We start from the raw sequence: 24,517 nt of genomic DNA on the forward strand, positions 1-24,517 counted from the left end.
TAAGCTATCTAAATGCTCTATTGCTAATTCCATTGAATCGCTGATCTGTGGTTTTTGCTTGAGTAATCTGAACAATTAATTGCCGAGGACCAACATCTGAAAAAGCCTAATCATCAAATCCACTGTATCTGCAATTGTTCTAGAGCTGCCAGCCTTTGTGATTAACACATCATGGGTGTTTTTCACAGGAGAGAATTGAAGCAGTGCCTCCTCAAAAAAAAAAAAAAAAAAAAAAAAAAAAAAAATTTGATTATATATAAATATATATATATATATAGGAAGTATATATACACATATATACACAGGAACTAAACAGGAACAGCTGAACCAAATTACAGTATAATGTGTAGCTATTTTTTCTCATTCGATTTAAAGTGCAGTTGTAGTTACTAGGAACCTACTGACCTTATCAATCCCTCCTCTCTTCCTTCTCTACTAATACCTGACTTACTATCACAACAAAATTAACAATTCTTCTGACTCTCGCATGCTTTTCAAAACCTTCTCCTCTCTTCTCAACCCCCCTCCTCCTCCTCCTTCATCAACCCTAACAGCTGATGATTTAGCCACATTCTTCATAAATAAAACAAACACCATCAGCGGCCAATTTACCAAACCACAAACTGACACACACATCTTACCAGCTAACACACACATTCTACCCTCCTTCTATCTGCTTTCAGAGGCAGAAGTCTCCAAACTCCTCCTTTCCAATCGCCCTAATACCTGTCCGCTTGATCCTATTTTCACTAATCTACTTCAAGCCATTTCTTCCTCAGTTGTACCCGCACTCGCACATCATAAACACCTTTCTTCACACTGGTATTTTCCCCCACTGCTTAAGAAACCCACTCTAAATCCAGCACTTCTGGAAAATTACAGACCGGTATCCCTTCTTCCATTCGTCGCGAAAACACTTGAACGAGTTGTTTTCAACCAGATCTCTTCCTTTCTTACACAGAACAAGGGCATCTCGGGAACCGCACTACAATGGTTCAAGTCTTACCTCTCAGGTAGGTCCTTCAGGGTGTCGTGGAGGGGTGAAGTGTCCAAGACCCAACATCTAGCTACTGGGGTGCCTCAGGGCTCAGTGCTTGGACCACTTCTCTTCTCCATCTACATGACATCACTAGGATCTGTGATTCAGAAACATGGCTTTTCCTATCACTGCTACGCTGATGACACACAACTCTAACTCTCATTCCAGCCTGATGATCCGACGGTTGCTGCTCGCATCTCAGCCTGCCTGACAGACATTTCTGGCTGGATGAAGGACCAACACCTTCAACTAAACCTTGCGAAGACAGAGAGTTGCTTGTGGCCCCGACCAACCCAACACTACACCACAACTTCTACATTCAGCTAGGTTCGTCATCGATAACTCCATCAAGGTCAGCCAGGTACCAAATTCAAGTCACTGACTTTTGCCTACAGAACAACCATAGGCTCTGCTCCCTCCTACCTAAACTCATTACTTCAGACTTACGTGCCATCCAGAAACTTGCGCTCTGCAAGTGAACGCCGTCTTGTAGTGCCATCTCAAAGAGGCACAAAATCTCTTTCTCTGACCTTTTTTCTGGTCTGTTCTAGGGCTGAAACGATTCATCGAGTAACTCGATTACAAAAATTCCTTGAGGCAAAAACTCTGCCTCGAAGCCTCGTTAAATTCCTATGACGCGCACTATACGCGCAGGGATCACACCATAGCGCGTGATACATTTTGAATTTAGTTGGCGCGAGGGCAGAGATTAAAGATGTCCATAAACGGCAGAAAATGTCTAAAGTTTGGGATCATTACAAACTTAAAAAGGAAGAGAACAAGGTGCAATGTGTCTACTGCAAAGTAGACCTGGCATACCACAACAGTACGACTTCAATGATTCAGCATCTGAACCGAAAACATCCACTCCATGCTGTTTCACCAAGCGTCACTGAAACAAGATAACGTAGCCTAAGCCTATACATTGATGTTCAATGATTTTAATCCCATACTGTATTTGTAGCGATGTCGTGATGCGGTTTGACTAGATATGATGTTTAGCTTTGATGTTTTTAAGTAGTAAACATATTCACATTCAATTGCAAGAGAGTATAGCCTAAAAAAATAACCCCTTCACACACACACACACGCACGCATGCATGCACCCTCGTCTCTCTCACGCGCCAGTCAGACCAATTGCGGCAATGCATCACATATATGCTTAAACTTTTATGTAGCCATGCAACAATAATTTCAGCATGCATTCACTGTATACACCTGGACGTGATGGAGGAACAAATATTGTATTGCAGTCTTTGCAAAACCTTGTTTGTATGTCACGTCTGCCAAATAGTTACAGACAAATTGTATACATTGTGTAGCCTACCTGTTTGGCTTGATATTTTATATTCATTTATTTTTGTTCTCAGGTGGGTAATTTGCAGAAGGTGCAATCCTTTTTTTGTAATGTTGTATTAAGAAGACAAAACTAAGGCCAAATGGCCTTAAGTTTGTATTCATAGTGTTACATGTTTTACAGTAAGTTGACTTAAAGGCACACTGCGGAACTTTTTGGCCACTAGTGGCGCTCGACCTGTAACTTTCACGTCTAGCGTCCCTAGAGGCCACAAGCTCCGCAGCACTGTCGCAAAAGTCAACCGGTCCGCCTATAGACAGTGGGTCAGCTTCCCGTGTCTTTAGATCAGTGGTTCTCAATCTTGGTCCTAGGGAGCCACTGCTCTGCACATTTTATATGTCTCCTTTATCTGACACACCCACTTCAGTTAATAAAGCTCTTTCCTAACGAGCTGATGATCTGAATCAGGTGTGTTAAATGAGGGAGACATACAAACTGTGCAGAGCAGTGGTGTTTTTAGTGCAGTAAATGTGCCCGCCGTGTGGTTCTCAATCCTAGGACCAGGATTGAGAACCACTGCTTTAGATTATGTGTGCTTGCAGTGTTTGAGGCGGGCAGCCTGGCCGCGGTCGATTCCCTTATAGCAGTCTGCTGAGAGAGAGCGAGCGGGGCGAGCCCCGTGGGGCTTATGGTGTGTTCACACCGAACGCGAATAGAGCGTCAAATACGCGTCTATCGCGTCTAGTTAGACGCTTGAACATTCGCTCGAGTTCAAATATTTCAACTTGCGCGGAAGACATTCGCGGCAAACGCGTCGCCCAATTCGCGTCATTCGCAACGCCTGGCGCGAATGATGCGTCTATTCGCGTCTTTGCATTGACTTTGTATGTAATCTACTCGCGGAAATAATTAAATTCGCGTTCGGTGTGAACACACCATTAGTGCTAACATGTCTGTGAGTGAATGTGGGCGCGGGACGGCGGGCACATTTACTGCACTAAAAACACCGTCGGCCTGAGCTGACTGTAAGCTATGTGTGTTGGTTTCGTTTTACAGAAACCGTGGGACATGTTGTCTGTAGTGTTTGTGGGCACTGAGTCGTGGGAACGTTCACTACATTTAATGTAGCAGCTACATTTGACATGAGTCGATTTTATTTGTTCGAGCCCTGCACTGTGGCGGGCTGTGTTTGTGTGTAGAAATGAACAATGGGCTGTGGGCATTTTATTACACTCATAACACCATCGGCTGTGGCCGGAATACCAGACAATACTACACTGCTTATATGATTTATCTGTGTCACCTTGGAAACGGCATTTGTGTGCAGGCAAGCGTTAGCATCGGTCGGGCACCCATCCTCCTCCTGTAGCTCCATAGACGTGTAACGTTAGCTCACGCCAGCGAGCGAACGCTGGACCAATGGTGATCCTCGTCCTGGCTTTTCATTTGTCACTATGCCCTTTTCTTTTTTTTAGTGTCCTCTGACAAAACCTTTGCCTTCTTCCTTGTAGCTGTTGGTTCGGCCATGACAAAAACATACAGACGGCAATCAAACGCGAGTTGAGCACTCACGTCAGAATCTGAGGAAGTTGTGGGTGGTGGGGGAAGTGACGTATGCCGTAAAGCGGTCGAATTTTGTAGTTCTTTTTGTGCTCGGGTTCCTACCCGAACCCCGAAGTTACATAGTGCTAGTAAAAGCGATACAGACACCTTCAGGCTACGGCAGACGTGTCATTCAACCTATTGTAAGTCGATGTACCATCTCAATGGGTTTTGGTAATATATTATAAAGGTTGAAAAGTTCCACAGTGTGCCTTTAACTGTATTGTTATATAATTGTTGGCACTGGCACTTATAAACACTAAATGGGTAAAAATTGCAATAAATAGGCTTAGTTTTGGAGCTAAATGTTGGAGTTGGAATAAATACCTGTTTTTTTTTTTTGAGAAATAAAAGCCAAATGCTTGATAATTTTACAGCCACATCACTTCCGTTATGCATTATTTGTTTTGGTTGTTTAAAAACACACAAAAATGTTTTATCCGATTAATCGATCGATTAAGTGCTAGATTAATCGATTACAAAAAGAATCGATAGCTGCAGCCCTAGTCTGTTCCACGCTGGTGGAATGACCTGCCCAACTCAACCAGAGTCTGTCTGTGGCCATATTCAAGAAACGGCTGAAGACGTATCTTTTTCAGCAACTATTGATCCATTAATACTAACACTTTATCTTCTATTCTATATCTATTATCTTTATAAAAAAATTTTTTTTTTAAAAGTACACGTACTGCGTTAGATTACAGTTTTTCTTGATTGCTTAAACACTATAACCAGGCTTTTGAACAAAAATTTCAAAACCCTAACGCTATTTATCAAAAAGCACACCCATTTCCCTAAACTATAGCTAAACACTATTCCCCTGGTTTGGTTCATAAGTCAGATTTGTTGAACTGTCACTGCAAAACTCTACACACAAATCCCTTCATTTCTCATTGCCTACACCATGTTGTCATTTAGAAAGCACTAGCATTCAATATTGTTCACTCAAGTCAGCACAGCTTCCGTTCGGTTAGCACACAATTACCCAAGTGGAAACACTAAGAGTCAAAATTGATCACACACCAATCAGAACCTTCAATATATCTATCTAAAAGGGCCAGAGTCAGTTCAGTGGCTTTTGGAACAATGGATCCAGAAAGACATGAAGAAAGAGGTTGAGGACACTGGAGTGGAGGAGGAGGAGGAGGAGATAGGAGTGGAGGAAGAGGTGAAGGAAGAGGATGAGGAAGGTGAAGGGGAAGGGCAAGGCCAAAGAAACAAGCAGTGCCACTCTAGTTGCCCATGTCTTTGTCCATGGTATGACTATGAGGGAGGCTGGGCAACGAGTACAGCCAAACTTGATTCGCTTCACCGTCGCCTCGATTATAAGAACCTTCATGGAGAAAAACAGGTACAGTAGATGTACTTCAGACTGCTCTTTACTGTAACTTTTGAGTGCAGTACACTCTGCTGTTACAACACATACTGTAGCTGTTGCCCTATAATACTGTAATAAAAAGAAATGCATCAAATTGCCTCACATACAGAGACAGAGTTTTCTGAATGCTTCCATTTTGTAAAAAGAATGTGGTACAGTTACAGTAATCAGTACTTCTATTTTTCTAGGACACAGAGACGATGAAATGTAAGAAGCCTGCCAAATATTTCAGTTGATGCGTGCCAGCGGGGAACAGGCATGCAAGAGGATTTTACCCCCGCTGCCTGGCTAGAGCCAATATAGCCTGTGATGTGGACGAGATTCTCTGGCCTGACCCAGACCAAAGACGGGATGCTGGGGCAGAGTATTTTTTTGTTTGTTTGGTGTATTGTCCTGTACAGTACATTAAGGAATAAAAAAATGTGCCAATGTACCCATTGGTTGTGTCTTTTGGGTTTATCATGTGAAAATGTTTGTGGGGGGGACCACAAGCAACATAACTTACCAGTTTTGGAAAAGGTATTGCACCAGTGTGTAAGACTATGTTGTAGTGTGTGTGTTTGTGTTTGTGAGGGCTTGTGTGTGATGTCTAAGGGCAAAGTTTGGTTTTTCAGCAAGAGGGAATGGTTTTGTGTGTAGAGCTTCATTTTGACCTGAAAATAGGATGTTTGGGGAATTGGGTGAGACGTTATGGATTTGTGTTTACTGGTTTGAGAATACTATGCATAGTTTCAAGAAATGTGTTTAAATAATAGAGAAAAACTGTAAACTGGGAAAGGTCATGGCACTTGCATATTGTTGTCCTATTGTTAGTTTAACTGCTTCTATTGGATTCATTTGTAAGTCGCTTTGGATAAAAACATCTGCTAAATTAATAAATGTAAATGTAATGTAAAGCTATAGGAACTAACAAGAACTCATGCATTGCAGACACGACAGAAACTAAACAAAACAGAACATGACCATGACCATGACAATCGTGGGCCAAGTTGATCGTAGGGAACATTGGTGGCAATAGGTCTACGATCTATTTAGGCTCACAATGCTTTTGGGAAACGCAGTCCAGATAAATGCAGGGAGATAAAAGAGAAAACCATAAAATGAATGTGACTTAAACTAAACTGATCTCACTCTCCTCAAACTGAGGACTAGCCTAACTACTGCCTTTGGCACAATTTGTCTCTGCAGAAGAAAGAAAACTGGGGAAAGAAAGGAAGACATAAAGTACAGGTTTTAAAGGCAACCCTCCAAACACTTAGGCCTAATTGAGTTCGCAAAAGAAGTAGAAGAAGAAAAAAAAAATCACAATTCCTAATCAAAGTAGACAAATATTACAAGAAAGGAGTGGGACATTTCCTAAGAAATGCCCACAAAGACTGCTCTTCAGAAGAGAAAGCCTGCACTGCAGTTGTGTTCAAAGTGTGAAAGATAATACACATGTAAAAAAGATTCAAAGAAACAAAAACATAAAGTAAAAGGTTAGAAATAAAAACATTTATTCAAAGAAGAGATTAAGCAAAAGACGTTTTGGCTGCCTTGTAGTTTCACTGATTTAAGTTACTTTCAAATGTGGAGTTTCAAAATATGGCAATAGAGAAGCCAAATATATACAAGTTTGGGGTCAGTAAGATTTTTTTTAAAGAAATTAATACTTTACTTATATTCAGCAACGAAGCATCAATTTAATCAAAATTGATAGTAAAACATTTATAATGTTACAAAAGATTTCTATTTCAAATAAAGTAGTCAACATTTGAAGTGGATCAAAACCTTTCATCAAAGTTACATGAATTTTGAAGTTTGAACAATACCGTCAAACTTAGGACAACTTTGATTAATTTTTTTGATCCACTTCAAATGTTGACTAGCCTACTGTATGCTGTTCGTTTTAACTTCAGTCATCAACGAATCCTGAAAAAAATGTATCATGGATGGTTTCCACAAAAATATTAAGCAGCAAAACTCTTTCAACATTGATAATAAGAAGAAATGTTCTGTCCAAAATACAGATCCGAAAACTTCCTATGGGAACTGCAGTTGTTACAGTTGGCTGGAAAGCAAAAAGTCTGAACCCCACAAAAGGTGATCCATGACCCAGTACACCCTTGAGCAAAAACACTTAACCTGAGGTTGCTCCACAATGACTGTCCCTGTAATAAGTGTACCATAATCAATTTGGATGTAGGTGTCTGTCACAAGCGCCAGCTAAAGGAGGAAAACAGGCTTATTTGGAGTAGTAATAGCAATGCATCCAATTCATTCAGGACTTCCAATACCCCTCCCATTCCGTCAGGTCAATATAATGGCAGTGTACTTCTTATGGATTATTAAAGAAGAATGTCAGAGAAAGGACATTGTACAGTATATTGGCATGATGTGACTTTTCCAGAGTGTATTGATTTCCTCCCAACCGTGTCTCCTCATGTGCTAACAGCATGTGGGTGGTCACAAGGCCTTGAGCTAAATAACAGTTCATGACACCTGGTTCATCCTTTGGCTGTGACCCTGAACCAAGGACACTCTCTTTCATCTCAAACCGATTCCATCGTCTGCTAAATCATCACGTATCCATCTTCAGCAACAGGCTCATCTCATTTTAACTCTGCATTTCCTTTTGCTCATTATTGTTTTATTAGCCTTTTACTCGTAGTTCTAATTCCATTTTTTTCCCTCCAGGATCCTATTAGCTGTCAAACCTAAAACAAATTGGTTAGTTTTATTTTTTCAACTGAGATTTTATTTTCTAATTTTTATTCTGAAAAGCTGATATTGATGTTTTCCCTTCCTGCCAAATGGTTGTAAGTCGTCTTATCTCCAGAACGGCTAGCATATGTTACGTATTGATTGTCTTTTGTCTGCCTTGCGCTAACCGATATTGACAAACACATCCAATCATACTTTCCTAAGCCTGCTGTCCATAAAGACAGAATCGAACCCCAATCATGGGTCACAGATGCTATCTAAAAGCTTTATCTGAGTCGTGCTCTAACTATCACCATTTCCTTTCTATGCTGCTGTCACTCATGTCGGCCTCATCTTGGGCTTCACCATCATACTCACTGAGACACCTAACCTGTTGAAAACCTAGGCTATTGTATGGCTTCAAAAAATATTCGCACCGACTACTTTTATGATATTTAACATTTTTAAGACAAATACCCATCCACTGCCACTATATGGGAAAATGTGACCTGTACATTCATAGAAATTTCTCCTTATATTATACAGAAGAATGATTTACAGTAATGTAAAATTAAATATGTGATAAAGCTGACTATAATATCAGCCATTACATCCTGAATTTCAAGCCTGTACATTTACTTGCCTAGACGTCATTTTAACAGAGAACCAAATTTAAAAGGGCAACTGTCTTCCAAAATTCCACTTTTTCTCAACACCACGGAAAAGGTCAAAGAGAGCCCGAGAGTGACACACGCAAACATTCTTCTGAGTTCTGCCCATTATCCATTCATCTTTAAAGCAGCTTTATCATAACAAGGCGCTTTTGGAGATAAACTATAAAGTGCAGAAGAATCCAGTTATCTAATTTTAAAGAAAGAGCGCATTTAGAAGTTAGCGTGCATATGCAGCCTCTAAAGTCCTAATCCACAGTTTCATGTTGCTGTTTGAAATGTGAAATGCACAAGAAAAGTGCCCAGGGAAAGGGGCGAAAGGTGAAAAATTATGCAGGCAATAACATTTCCAGATGCTATGTGTTCAGTCAAGGACCTTCAGAGCAGAGAGTTTGTTTGATCAATCGAGAGCCAGTGCTGAAATGCAGCCCTGCAACTGACACTAACACTCTGTCTCCCATATCCATTTCTCCATCAGGCATGACAAGCGGACGGACGGACGGATGGACGGACGGACGGATGGACGGAGACAGTTTATGGGATGGATGGATGGATGGATGGGCGGACGGACGGGCGGATGGATGGATGAAGAAACTAGAAGCGATACACTGTGGCGCAGGTGGCGCTCTCACTAACATTTGCACCACCAGCATCGCTCCACTTCCACAACTCGCTGCCCCACCCTGCTTCACACCACAGCAAACAAAGTCAGAAAAGCGTGCAGTTCCGTCTCCATGTTATTGTTTACATGGTTGTTGAGGCTGGTCTGTTACAGAGACATTGAGAGAGACGGATCTGGTCTGTTATTGTCGTGTTCTGGTAGCGTAATGGTCATATGATAGGGGCTTGACAAATCAGGAAAGGAGACACAATGATCCAAAAGACCCAATCAGGAAGCGAATGTGAGCCCGAAAAGTCTCCGTTTTGGTCGAAACTCCAGAGTAGTGTGGACGCCAGGCGTAACCGTAGCAAAGGTTATGCATTTTAAAACGAAAACGTACTAGTGTAAACAGGGCCTTATCTCCAAATGTAAGATGAATGTATTGGGTTGTTTCAAATAATAGCTAAGCTAAGCTATTAGCCTACAACATAACACTAGATACTATATAATATACATCTAGTACCAGGAAAGTGGACGAGTACTCTGAAGTGACACTGATTGAGAGTGAACATGATGCATTGAGAGCAGGGTGCAAATTCTGCAAAACTCAATTCCTGGAGGGCCACAGCCCTGCAGAGTTTAGTTCCAACACTGCTCTAATACACATATCTGTAGTTTTCAAATAAGCCTGAAGGACTTGATGAGCTGGATAAGGTATTTAATTAGGGTTGAAGCTAAACCAAAGACTGTATAGAAAGATGGTTCACTCCTACAACTTATGAATGGGAGAAATTGTAACGTGCAAAATGGCGGAATACGTCCCTCCTTCTAAGTAAAAGAGGCACACCGTAGGCATGTTAAATAAAGTTATAAAACATGCTATATAAAAATAAATATGGCTATTAGGGCTGTGCTCAGAATATCGATACAACGATACATCGTCATGAACTCCTGGCGATGCGCGTATCGATACCGCAGCTGCCGTATCGATACTGTTGTGCTTTTGAATGTAGCCAATTCAGGACTCGAATTTCGGCGCGGGTATTGCGCATAATTTTAATCATTCCCGCAGCTCTCCCACTTATAATGCGGGAAATTCCCGCAAACATTGATTCACTTTGGCATGTAGGTTGTATTAGTAAATGAATCCACACAGATTATAAAATCAAATCAGTCATTTTAAAACTTTCAGCGAGACGCAATTTCACAAACAGCGTGAGTTCAGCGGTGCTGCGTCTCTCTCTCGTCTCTCAAAACGGCTGCTCAAGGCAAGCGTCCAGCGCTGCAGCCGGTGAAACTAGTTAAAAAACAAACAAAAATAACGACTTTATTCAACTATTCATTTCCTTCTCTGTGGGCCTCGAGATTTCACGTAGTGAAACTACGCAAAGCTTCTAGGTTGTACGTCACACGCATCACACACATGACCAGCGTCGGCCAATAGTGAGCCTACGTGTGACGTGCAACCTAGAAGCTTTGCGTAGTTTCACTACGTGAAATCTCGAGGCCCACAGAGAAGGAAATGAATAGTTGAATAAAGTCGTTATTTTTGTTTGTTTTTTGCGCACAAAAAGTATTCTCGTCGCTTGATAAACTTAAGATTGAGCCACTGTAGTCACTCGGACTATTTTAACGATGTCATTCATAACTTTTGGGCCGGCCAGTTTAGATCCCTTAAGAAGCCTATGGAGGAGTGATCCAGCTCTCAGAAAATATCTTAATTTGTGTTCCGAAGATGAACGATAGTTTTACGGGGTTGGAACAACATGAGGGTGAGTAATTACTGACAGAATTTTCATTTTTGGGTGAACTAACCCTTTAATTATTATTTTTTTTAATCCAGCCCCTGGCCTCTCCAGTTGTGGAATGAATGGCAAACAAAAAACTTGTCAATGAATGGACCTGTAGGAACATTTACTCCTCCCCTCTAGAGATTTTTCGCGTGTTTCTTTCCCTTCCGTCCCCCAGAAACATCTTCACGCTGTCTGCCCCCAGGCATGGAAAGGATGATGCGTTTCCCACTCCAAAGGGAGGTGAAGACCATGTGAAAATATAAAATGCTCTTCCACTCATTGTCTGAGGCAGGATAAATGGGAGAAGAGGGTGATGCGAGGCCTTGTATTGATTCAGTTTCTATGGCCACAAATATCTGGCAGCATATTAAGCCTGTGTGCTTCAAGATTCACAGCTTTTAAGGCATCAAATGGCCTTGCTGTTATCAGCAAATCATGCTGCTCACCACACAGGCTGGCTATACATCAGCGACCGCATGAAAAGACCAGAGAGAGAGGTAGATATTAATAGTTTTAGAGGCAGATCTCAGGTCAGTGGTGTATTGAAGTGATGCTAAATGTCCAGGAATGTAAGTAGATGGGTTATGGAGGGCCCTTCATAGGGGCTTTGTTTATGACCTGCAGAAAGTAATGAAGTCACTGGCTGTGTCCAAGAGCGAAGGCACCTGCCTTGCTTCCCAGTCAGTCAATGACTCAAAAGACAGCATTTTTATATGAAAGAATTTTCAGACAGGATTCCAAGACACCTAATGATGTCATGTCTAATGATCTAATGCCTATTGTAATTAATTAATTGATTTATCAATATTAATATTAAATGCAACATACTGGGCCAAAAAAAATATTAGCATTAAGTTTCATAATACTTGGTTATCCTGATGACAGCATGCAAAGATATGGGAAACATCTTCTCTACCCGTTTAAAATAAATGTTGATAAGCCAATTTTTTCATCCTAATAATGTAATTATATCGCTAGCTGCATTTTATAATTTGCATAGCACTGTTTTTCACTTCTGTCTGTGACCCTATCCAAGTGGATACAGGTTCAGCCCGGAGATCTCCAAGGGTAGAGCAGGAACTCAAAAAGAAGGCAGGACAATAGGTTAGCCCACTTTTAGAGCAACCGGCTCCAGTTATGTCCCTCTCATCCTATCAGATCACATCTGTGACAGAATTTTCGGTCACAGCCCACCAGTTGAGAACCACTTCACTTGATCTAACAAACAAGGCTCTTGAAATAAACGTAGGTTACGCTTGTAAATTTATGCTCTCCTCTTTTGAGATCCACAGAATATAACACACTTTTGACTGTACAGTAAACCTCATGCCTACCAACAAGCAAAATACCAAAAAGCACTCCTCTACCAAACCCTGCCATTTACAACAATCATCAAAGTAAACACTCCCTAGCTGTATTGTCATTAAAGGGATAACGTCTGTCTGCCGCAAGCTAGTTTAGTCGATAAAGTTTTAAATATGGATAATTTTTTCTTACAAGAACGCATCACTTTGCTTCAGAATGCCTTTATTTCAAGGATTAGTTCACCTCAAAATGAAAATTTCCTGATAATTTACTCACCCCAATGCCATCCAAGATGTTCATGTCTTTCTTTCTTCAGTGGAAAAGAAATTAAGTTTCTGGAGGAAAACATTTCAGGATTTTTCTCCACACAATGGACTTCAAGCGCAACCAACATGTTGAAGTCCAAATCAATGCAGTTTCAAAGGGCTTTGAAGTGCTTCAAAGAGCTCTGCACGTTCCCAGCTGAGGAATAGGGTCTTATCTAGCGAAACGATCGGTCATTTTCCAAAAAAAAAAAAAAAAACATTTATATACTTTTTAACCACAATTGTTCGTCTTGTGCTGGTCAAGCAGAGAACAAGCAGTTCTCTTGGCAGTTTGCTGATTATCCGGTGTCTGAAGTAAAATGCTCGAAACATCTCCTGAGAAAAATCACATGGCCAACCTAGTCTTGGTTATTTAATTTAGATTTAGTCTTATTTTCCTTACCTCGTCATTTAAGGCCAGGGCACTTTATGTACATTTCTGGACTTTTTGCACGCTTCCACATCCCGCGCAACTAGGATCTCCCAGGAACACTCATTATATATTGCTCAGAGCCATGATATTGCTGCGTAGATTTATCCGTGTCACCTAGATGCGCATGCGCGATCATGGTCGACTGACAACGAGATTAGCAGCTGAAGAATTCTGCCGTTTTTTTAAAATTGACTAATGTATTTAAAAGTTGCCGAATGGATTCATTTGGAGACTCCGAAATCGGCAGAGATAGGCAGGCAATGCAAAATAAAATCTTACATTGGGAAATAGGGGGGGGGGGACAAAACTTCGATTTTGAAATGTGGGGGGGACGCATAACATATCGAGAGGGGGTCGGGTCTTATTGCATTTTGATCTGTCCAACAAGCGAATATAACACCTCCGATGCCATCAAGGACCGAATAACCTGTTTGCAAAATGACTGTGGCATAAATGTGACCACGGCAGGTCCTGTAAACAAGTTCCACTCACCTCTTAATTGTTATCGTAATGGCCACCTTCACCGTAGATCACCTTGCTAAATGAATCCAAAATCGAGGATGCTATCCAATATAAGCAATTTCCATCGACGACACCCAAGATACTTTTTACCGGTACTTTGATTTCAGCCGCTTTCAAACTGTGTATGAGTGACGCGGCGGCGCGCCTTGCCAGTTTAAATTTGACGAGCGCACACGCCTAAAATGCAATGCACAGACAGACAGCTGTCACAGCGCATGCACTAAACTTATCGTCATATTGCATTTAAAGTGTCAAAAACACAAGGTTCTATGTGTATCAGTATATCCTAGATCCCTTCATTACTGTGACTGTTATAGTTCTTAAAATGACAGCAGTCTATGTAAGAATGTATAGCCTACGTTTCATTCATACAGTGAAGAATATGCAGTTTTATTATTTCATTTGATGATTCAATTTCTTACTTAAATGCTGTTTTTAGTGTTAACTTGTACAGTTCTCTGTCCATACTGTCAAAATCAGTCAGTTCAGTCAGAGTAGCAGTAGAGTAGCCTGACATATACCTAGTGGTACCATGCCAGTGACGTCATCGAACACGGCTGCGCTCTAACAACAAATGTTCATTTCAGTACTGGAAAAAAACGTCATATACATTTTGTTTTTAACATTATTTTTGAATTAATTTGTTTACAATTTTAATAACCAACATGTTGTCGAATTATATTTTGTTCGTTTCAGTTCCCCTTTTACCCCCTTGGAGCCGTGTGGAGCACTTTTATCATGGATGGATGCACTTTGATGGACTTCAAAACATAAACGGCCATTCACTGCCATTATCAAGCTTGGAAGAGCCAGGATATTTTTAACTCAGATTGTATTCATCTGAAAGAAGAATGTCATATACACCTAGGATGGCTTGAGGGTGAGTAAATCATGGGGTAATTTTCATTTTTGGGTGAACTATCCCTTTAATTTACACAGCGAACAAACATAAAAATGAAGGATATAGAAGGACATGGAAAAAAATATTTTAGTCTGCCTCCCTCTCTTCTTCTCTTTCTCTTTCTGGTGCAATCACTGACAGTAATGAAAGGCATTGTGTTATCGAAAATCCAATTTGAACCATCCAATTTGAACAGATTTATAATTTAGAATCTTTGCAAAAGTATAAAGAGATAATGGGAATCATGGTGTCATCATTTGGGGACCATTCACACAAAACGTGTTTTTGTGTTTTAAAATGTGATACGTTTAAGTTGAACTACTTTTACCTTGATTGCTGCATCTTTAGAATATGTCATGCACAAGATGCTCCTTCACTAATGGAACTTCTAATGGTATGCCATGTCCCACATTCGTTAAACAGAGCTGGTCCAATCAGACAATTTATCCAATGTGAACAGACTTAAAATCAAGAATCTTTGTAAAAGATTTCTTAGTAAAAAAGAAAAAGTTTGGCACAAAAAAAATGATGTCATCATTTAGGGGCCATTTAAACAAAATGCGTTTTTTGCATTTAAAAAAAAAACACGAAATGCAGGGAAGTGAAATGAAAAAAATGCAAGGTCTAGAGACACCTTGGTGAACTACTTTAAACTTGAGCGCAGCATATTTAGAATTGTCAAAGACATCAATCTAGCATAAACATAGAAAAAAAAAAATTATGCATTGGAATACAAATATGCAGTCTGTGTTAACAGTGCAATCTTATTCACCCTCATGTCATTCCAAAACCACACTATCTTGTTCCATGGAACACAATATGACATTTTGAAGAGTGCACTGGATGAGTTTTTCCCATGCAATTAAAATGAATGAGGAGCTTTCATGCTTCAAAAAGGACGCAAAAGGACCATAAAATATCTTAAATATATCAGAAAAGTCTTTAGAAAAGGAATAGTTTGCCCAAAAATAAAAATTCTATCATCATGTATTCCCTCAGACCAGAAAACACAAGTCATGTGACCTACTTTTATGATTCTTTTATGGGTTTTTTTTGTTTGTTTTTTAAAGCCACTGGTGGTCACACTGGTCACTATTTAAAGGCCAATACTGGTAACATATAAAGACCAATTCACACTGCACCGCCAGATAGCAACAGGTACCTTGTAACATGTTGTTACCCCTGTCTGTTGCCTGACGCAGTCTCTAACTGTGCACTTGGAGATGAGGTTTTAGGAAAACTGTATGGTCCAAAATATATACGCATATTCTGAGCAGAACAATAAGGAAACAAAACAGCTGTTTGGCTCCAGGAAAGACTTAAACTTAGGGTTAGTTGGTTGTCATACTGATGTGAGTTGATGGCTGTAATGACGAACAGTCATAAATTAATAGACATGCCCTCAACAACACAGCATCTCCTGTGAGAGACCACACTTTAGATCACAACCTTAATTAGCACATGGGGGAAATTTAGGTCAGTTTAAGCACAGGAGCGAGGGTTTAGCCATGAGTTAAGGAGGGTAATTAATTAGTCACATACAGATGCTAAACAGGCTCATTAGTGAAAAGTGACTGTGGGCTAAATGACATGTGTGTGTCTGTGCATGTGTTAATAATTGTGAACATAAATACACATAATAAATGAACACGATCCATGTTGTGAAATAGTTCATTTCATGGTGTGTGGCTGTAACAAATGCAGCTCTGGTTTAGGACACAAAACTGAGGCCTCCATGAATGTAATTTTTTTATAATCTGTCAGATTATTTCTATAATCTACGGTGGCCCAGTAGTGCACAATACAATGAAATTTAAAAAGCAAACATAAGTTCACAACACAACGAAATTAAGCCACAACACAACGGAATGAATCCACAACACAAAGAAATAAGCCATAACACAACGGAAATAAGCCTCAACACAACGGAAATAAGCCACAACACAACGGAAATGCTCCCGACCACCAGAGGGCTCTTGGAGCGCGGTAAAGTTAGTTTTCCATGACACTGTTCTATAGAGTCGGCAGTCTTAAGATATCAATACCAGGATTAGTTTTAACAGTAGTATGTAACCATTGTATATCGACATAAAATATTACTTCAAAATCACCTACATGAATTATAGCTGCGTATACTCGAGAATGCTTTGACCTGCTTCCACAGCGCATGATCGTTAAGGGAACGGCAATTCCACCAAGTGGTTAAAACGTATAGCCTAATTTATTATAATATAATTTGATAATTAAAAATAAAAACCATTTGGTGAATTGCAGAATTAAAGGAAGGTATTGGCACAATTTCACCTGTAATAAGTCAGTCTGGTCACTAGGAACCTACCACAAGCTTTGGAACATGAAAAAACCTTTAGGTGAATTACAGTGATGTTTTTATAAAAAAACAAATTGTGTACTGTGCATACAGTGAGCTATTGGCACAGGTTTACCTGTAGTAAGTCCGTCTGGTTAATTGGAACGTACTACAACCTTTAAAACATGATAAAAGAAAAAAAACTTTTGTTATATTACAGAAATGTAGTTTCCTAAAAAACTATTGTTCACTGTAAATGCATGAAGGGAGTCACCTGTAGTAAGTCAGTAAGTCTTACAATCAAGCTTTGGATTTTGAACATGTCTGTTTTTGAAAGTTAAAAGTCATTTTACTTTTTGTGCGCAAAAAACAAACAAAAATAACGACTTTATTCAACTATTCATTTCCTTCTCTGTGGGCCTCGAGATAGTTCACTTAGTGTAACTGCGCAGCGCTTCTAGGTTGTACGTCACACGCATCACACACATGACCAGCGTTGGCCAATAGTGAGCCTCCGTGTGACGTACAACCCGCAGAATTCTCGTCGCTTGATAAACTTAAGATTGAGCCACTGTAGTCACTTGGACTATTTTAACGATGTCTTTAACTTTTCTGGGCCGGCAAGTTTCGATCCCTTAGAAGCCTACGGAGGAGTGATCCAGCTCTCAGATTTCATCAAAAATATCTTAATTTGTGTTCCGAAGATGAACGAAAGTCTTACGGGGTTGGAACAACATGAGGGTGAGTAATTACTGACAGAATTTTCATTTTGGGGTGAACTAACACTTTAATTAGGCCTATCTCATCGATGTTGTAAACTTTGATTGACGCGCTTTGACGCGCTTGAGTAATTTGCGGGGCCCTACGCAACTTGCGTAGTGTGCGTAGAGGGCTGATCGGCTCTGTTAGCTACATAGTCGTGGTGTTGATATATTTTTTGACTGCTGACTCTATAGAACAGTTGCATGTAAAACTAACTTTACCGCGCTCCAAGAGCCCTCTGGTGGTCAGGACCATTTCTGTTGTGTTGGGGCTTTATTTCATTGTGTTGTACATTTTCCGTTGTGTTGTGGCTTATTTCCGTTGTGTTGTACATTTTCCGTTGTGGATTTATTTCGTTGTGTTGTGGATTTATTTCGTTGTGTTGTGAAATTATGTTTGCTTTTAAAATTTTGTTGTGTTGTGCACTAATGTCCCACTGTAATAATCCATCTTTATGTCCTTATTTTTGAAAATGCTCTTCTCAACTATTGCACAGATTCAGTCTAAAATAAGAAAATCAACAAGGGCGATAAGAGCTGCCAGTTTAAACTGATGGGCTTAATTTATACTTGTTACGGCATCTAATACATCTTCATCTCTGGCCAACAAGTAGACGCTATCAAGAGATGAGCCCATTTTAGGCAATTATACCCCAGCCTGCACTGATGGGGGTGATGTCGTGGGGCATGAGAATGATGGGTAACTGTCAGTTCAGCTGTCTAGTGAAAAATGGGATCCACATTGTGATGAAATATGTGTAAAGCAAGCAGAAACTCCATTTTGAAGTGACTGTTTGTTTTGTGGATGATAAGGCTATATGAGTGAAAATAAAATAAAATAAAAGAAGAAATACAGAAGAATGTAGCACATCCAGGACAATGCTACAAATCATTACCAACCTGGTCAAGTTAGCAAATGTCCTCTTTGTTTTTACCACTTAGAGTATAGACTACATAGAATACAAAAATAAAATTGTTGCATAGTAATGTCATCAACTATTCTCTAATTAAAGGGTTAGTTCACCCAAAAATGAAAAATAGTTCACCCTCATGTCATTCCAAACCCATAAGACTTTCGTTCATTCGTCTTCGGCACACGAATGAAGATTTTTTTTAATGAAATCTGAGAGCTTTCTGTCCCTCTATAGACAGCCACGCAACTGAAACTTTGATGCTTCAAAAAGTTCATGATCGTAAAAACGAATCCACATGAATTAAATGGTTTAGTCCAAAATTGCTGAAGAGACTCGATCGCTTTATATGATGAACAGATTGAATTTAGGCTTTTATTCACATATACATTGAACATAGACGCTCAACCGAACCTGCTTGACGCGCGATAACAAAACTATTGTGGAAGCTCAAACGCGCTGCGTAACACACAAGAATGAACCTCATTGGTTCTCGCACGTCAAGCAAACATGCTTAAGCTTCTGTTGGTTTGCCACAACTGATGTGTGAGTCAAGGTTTTAGTTGCATAGCTGTCTGAGGGACAGAAAGCTCTCAGATTTCATCAAAAAGATCTTCATGTGTTCCGAAAATGAACAAAAGTCTTACGGATTTGGAATGACATGAGGTGAGTAATTAATGATCATTTTTGGGTGAACTCACCTTTAAAGCTAAATGTCTTGATACCCAGTCTGAGGGATTTTCATTATGAATTTAAATATTTATTTGCCCATTTTCTCTCTAACAATTAGGCCTAAATACTTCTGGCAATAGCATCCCACAATTCCCACCTGACTCTGAGAATCAAATAATATATCAATATTCTGATCACAAACTTCTCAGAATTAATGAAGTAGACAGGATAATTCTTCCTTTAATAATATGACTGATGCTAAAATTATATATCACACAAATGTCTGAATCATTTAATTAAATCACAGGTGACCTGTGACTGCAGCTTCATTTTCAAAACAAGTCTCATCCGAATGCGGTTTTTAAGTCAGAGAGTAGGACATTAACCCAGTCACAAACCCATTAAAACAGGCACTAAACCAATTTGTAGAAGCAGAAGATTACAGAAGGTAGCCAACGTTACTAGGCCATATCACAACGAATCATTTACAATGGTTAGGCCTAAATGCATGAGCAAACATCCCACCTTGAAAAAAAAAACCTAATTTCCAGGAGATGGCACAAGTGTCTAGTTTAACGTTAAATAATAAATAAAAAAAAACAAGTCACTAAATAAAATTGTTCAAAACAAGAAAAACAAATCAACCATGAACTTACCACTGAATTCTTCATGGTGGACTTCACCGTAAATCCCTCCGTTTTCAGTTCTTTTTTAGCCAAAGGTTCAAATGCTCTCATGTTCGTACACATCGCTAATTAAGCAGTTTCAGTTTAAAAAGATCAATACAAATTCATAGGATTAAACCGCACGGAGAACGCCAGCGTCTGTTTGGGTTGCCAAGGACTCACTTGGGGACGCGCTGCGGTTGCTATGGAGGGTAAAAAAATAAACCCCGGATGTTCATCTTGCTATGGAAACACAACACGCACTCCGTTGTCGTTTATCAAACGTCATTTAGTAATAAAAGGAAAATGGTAAATTATAGTGTAGCAAAATCATAATCAATACCGGAAAGTGTGATTATGTTCCAGTGATATATGTGCGTGCATAAGGTATAGATTTTCTCAGCACATCTATCTTTTATTCAGTCTAATTAGATTTTTGTTTTTCCAATAATTATTTTAGGGTTTTTGGTTTTGCTCTCCTTTGTATTATTAAAAGTAAACATGTCAGACCAGTAGCAAGTAACATCCTTAGGATCATTTTTAAAGGTCTAATAGGCTATACATTCTGCAGTGGTTCTCAACTGACAATAAGTTTTGTCATTTAATTTAAATATAAAATGCAGTCATCCATATGTTTTAAAATGTAATTTATAGCTCTTAAAGTAGGAAATATAATCTACAGTAAAGATTATTGTATGTTATGTTTTTTTTTTAATTATATTGGAAAAAATAATAATAAACTGCATTTCGTACACTATATAGCATAAAGCCTTAAAAGTTTGGAAACTTATAAAAAAAAAAAATACAGCATTCAAAAACATTTAAAAAAATGTCTCCAAACTCTTGACAGACATATATTTTTAAATAATTTTATATTAATAAGGTTGAGACTTAATAATTGGAGGTTGAGACCCACTGTTGTAGTTCACCTTGGGGCCTCCACCTCCCTCATCACAGTGCCTGAAGGAAAGATTCCCCGTTGCCCTGCTTTGATGATGGCACCGTGTCCATCCCGCATCATGTGCTTAAGCACTGATGCTGTATCCTCAGGTTTACTAGCACATTGTCTGCTAAATCTAGAGAGAATTCCACTGTACTAAATCATTCCACTATAAGAGTTTGGCACTTTTAATCTCTGGTGTGTCTTTGCCTCTGGACTCTTCGCAACAGTAGGCTACAGTAATTAATCTTCAGTGTGGTGTGCAAGCAGTTTCTCTGAAAACTCCTATTTGGTTTTTATGACTCCACCGAGGAAGGAAATGCCGTGTGTGTGTGTGTGTGTGTGTTTGAGGGGACAATTTTGCAATGTTATGCTACTATTAGAGCCATTTGTGATCATTTTAATGCATCAAAAATCTTATACAACACAATAACGTTAAGAGTCCCTACTAGTAACCAAATCAACTAGCCATGGTTTTTATATTATCTGCCATCTTGGTTTGCCTGTCCAATCGAAACGACACATAGTGGACAGTTTCACATATTTTTACTGTTATCATGCTGTTTTTCCATATGACATCGCTAAAAGAATTGCCCCCAGACACAAACCATTAGATGCTGAGTGTGTGGGCCTCATTTATGCCATTCTCATGGCACTAATGATGTGTATGTGAGTGAGCCCCATTTTGATGTGCCAAGGACTGAGTCCCACTGCTTCCGCCGCACACACATGATATGTAATGAGTAAACAGCCGACCTTCATCTTCATCATCGCGGCCTCCGCTCGTGTTTGATGCGTGTCTCATTTGGCCGCTTCTCTCGGGGCTGATGCAGCATCCCACTGACACAGGCAGCAATTAAACAGCGATCACCAGAAAGTTTGGTGCTGCAGGACCATTAACAGAGGAAAATGCACGCCTCAGACTAACAGAAGCAGGAGCTGGGCTGGACACAGAGAAAACAACCGACAGGACTCGTCGGATATGCCAATCAGCATCCCCCAAACGGCCCATTAGGGCTGCGGGTTCGAGTTTCTCTGCAGGACAGCCGCAGATACGACACATAAGCATCTTGACTGTCAGGAAGTGAAACTGTGCGACTGTAATGAAGAGAAAACGGAATAGTAAACAATGCATCTGAAAGCACATTTTTGTACGGCATCACGAAAATTCATCAGCACAAGAGTTTACTTCAGATTCACAGAGCACGTAGCAATATTCTCTCAAGCTCGGTTTCATTGTTTACTTGTCTTTTCCCTTCCGCCACTTGCATTTGCTGTTTTGTGAGAGTATGCTAATAATTCAGAAGCTCAAAAGCAGATGCAGCCACCTTACGCATCATATGCCGGTGAATATCTGCACTAGTGCAAGATCAAATACCACAGAGTAAATATATGTGTAAATATATTACACACACCACCTTTGGAAAGTTTGGGTTATATAATCTGTAAGATTTTTTTATGTTTTGGAGAGAAGTCTCTTATCCTCACTAAGATTACTAACAGCTTGTGCCAGCACAAACCCTCTTTTGGCGTTATATGTCAAGATTTACTAGACACTCAGTAAAAAAAAAATGCGCTGAAAAAGCGCATGGACAGGGTGATTTTTGCTGTTGACCTTATTGCAAATGCATAGGAGTTTCCCTTTTAAAATGCAAAATTTAAGGGAGGAGATTCACGCAAGGTGATTTGGCGAGGTGTTGGCCCCTAAATTGGCATAGAATCCTTCTGAATTATAAAAGCTGTTTTAAGTCAGTCTTCCTTTAAAGGCAGTGGAACAACACACTCCTAGATAATATTCCAAAGATCAGAACCATACAGCAATCAATACCCATGCAGGGACATATTAAGGCCTTGTAATTGGTTTTGTTTTCTGTTGTCATCCATGGTTGGCCTGTTTTAATCTTGTGATTATTTGCTCATTCTTTCCAAATCCAGTCTCTGATCCGACTGACTTTCCCTTTTGACTTTTCTTTAATTTGCCTGAGAATTATTAACTGAGCTTAATCTAAATGTCGTAGAATAAAACACCAATTTAGTCAGGATTTTTAATCAGATGGGGCTACTTTCTTAGTGAATCCCACAGAAAAACTGCTTTAAACAGCACATGAAATCTATTATTTTAGTCTATGCAATTTCATTATTTTATTGCCTTTTTCTATATCAAGTCAACATCAAATGCTATTTGAAACACATTTTTCTTTCATAATGTAATGAATGAAAGAAACAGGTTATTCAATTAAAAATAAAGTTGGATAGGACTTTGTTATCCATCTGGAATTAATGAGGTGGTGAAATGTATTACATATCAGAATTTGCCAAAAACCGATGAATAAGCAGCTATCTGGCTATTGATTTACAATATCCAAATGCCTGGCATAAGTGATTTCAGCAAAAAAAAAAAAAGTTGATTCAGATGAAGGAGTTTTTGTGATGTACATTTTGATGAAGATTATGAAGACAAACATTTTTGTCTTAAGAATAACATTCACTAACAAATCATTCACAATAAGACCTGAAATATATATATATATAAAAAAAAAAGGGAAATAGGCTATTGTCAATTTTGATTCGTATTGACTTTAAAGAGTGATATTACCTGGTGAATCTCCTTCTCTGACAGTTTGAGATCTTCTGTGGGGTCCACATATTATTTCATTAATCTCCATGGTGACTGGCACATGTTTTCTCCAGGTTAATCTTCAGGTGATCAAATGGGCCTCCACACATATGTTCCCTTGCGTGACACCTGAAAGTTCAATAGCAACAGACTGGACTTTATACACTTCAGTAGTACCTGCGTTTACTCTCCTAGAACACTGTGGGAACTTTGCTGTTGTGAAAACCCACACATATTTTCAAAACAACTGGCTTTAAATTAAGACAAAAATGTGATGCAAATCTTTCAGACACTTACATGTACAGTAAGTTTTACCATTAGAATAATGTTTCTCTCTCTCTCTCTCTCTCTCTCTCTCTCTCTCTCTCTCTCTCTCTCTCTCTCTCTCTCTTTGCTGTCTTTTTCTCTTCCCTCTCTCTCCGCCTCAGCAGTCTGAGCAGATGGCGTTTAAGTAAAATATTATTAGCACCTCCTTGCAATCACACACAGCAGCAGACTCTCTTTGCCCAGCGCACAGGTGAGAATGATTAACAATGAAATCAAAGACTTACACAAGTTGAGGCTGCTCATAGCGGCGCTTTCAAGCAGCAGCTTTCATTTGCGCAGTTTTAGCACAAACAACAGTTCCCTTTCGATACCGTTCACTCATACTGCGTTGCGACGCAATGGGAAAACTAATTTTTCTCAGATTGCTGAAGATTATAGAATAATGCAATGAAAGCGAAAGCGGAGCCAAAAGTCAAGCCACGCGTCCCCCCCCCCGGCCAAAACGCTACCCATTTCATCTCAATGATACAGGTGCTGTTCTCCCGCCTAAGCGCGAGACGCAGCCTATAATACTTCAACCATTTGCCACTGGATTTTGGGGACAATCAAATGAGGTTACTCGCTTTATTTCACTTGCAGGTCCCCTGCTTCAGGGGTGTCATCTCCACCTTAGAGCAGCGTGGCTCACGTTCTCCACACCGAGGCATCTAAATCGCACCCTTATAAAAAAAGAGGTTCAAGATGTTAACATTGAAACGGATCCTCTCGCAGGTGTTCCAGGGGATTGTTTTTTTCTCAGTGGATCTGAAAGATGCCTACTTTCATATCCAAATAGCCCCCCATCACA

General features: G+C 39.7%; 1 protein-coding gene and 1 long non-coding RNA gene across 2 annotated transcripts in view; both read right to left on the reverse strand.

Annotated features, from left to right (window-relative positions):
* Positions 1–20,001, reverse strand: part of pacrg (PARK2 co-regulated) — a 124,321-nt gene extending 104,320 nt beyond the window's left edge. The window contains exon 1 of the mRNA XM_056234044.1: positions 19,838–20,001. Coding sequence (XP_056090019.1) covers positions 19,838–19,930 — 93 coding nt within the window. The 5' untranslated portion in view covers positions 19,931–20,001. The remainder of the gene's footprint in view (positions 1–19,837) is intronic.
* Positions 20,002–21,315: 1,314 nt separating this feature from the next.
* LOC130069885 (uncharacterized) lies at positions 21,316–23,745 on the reverse strand. Its single transcript, XR_008803809.1, has 3 exons — positions 23,701–23,745; positions 23,383–23,532; positions 21,316–21,884 (listed from the first exon to the last, which is right to left on the reverse strand). It is a non-coding gene; the product is annotated as an uncharacterized LOC130069885 (long non-coding RNA).
* Between the last annotated feature and the right edge of the window lie 772 nt (positions 23,746–24,517).

Source organism: Rhinichthys klamathensis, unplaced genomic scaffold (assembly GCF_029890125.1).
Source record: "Rhinichthys klamathensis goyatoka isolate OS25496 unplaced genomic scaffold, OSU_Roscu_1.1 h1tg000387l_1, whole genome shotgun sequence".
In the NCBI taxonomy this organism is placed as follows: domain Eukaryota; kingdom Metazoa; phylum Chordata; class Actinopteri; order Cypriniformes; family Leuciscidae; genus Rhinichthys; species Rhinichthys klamathensis.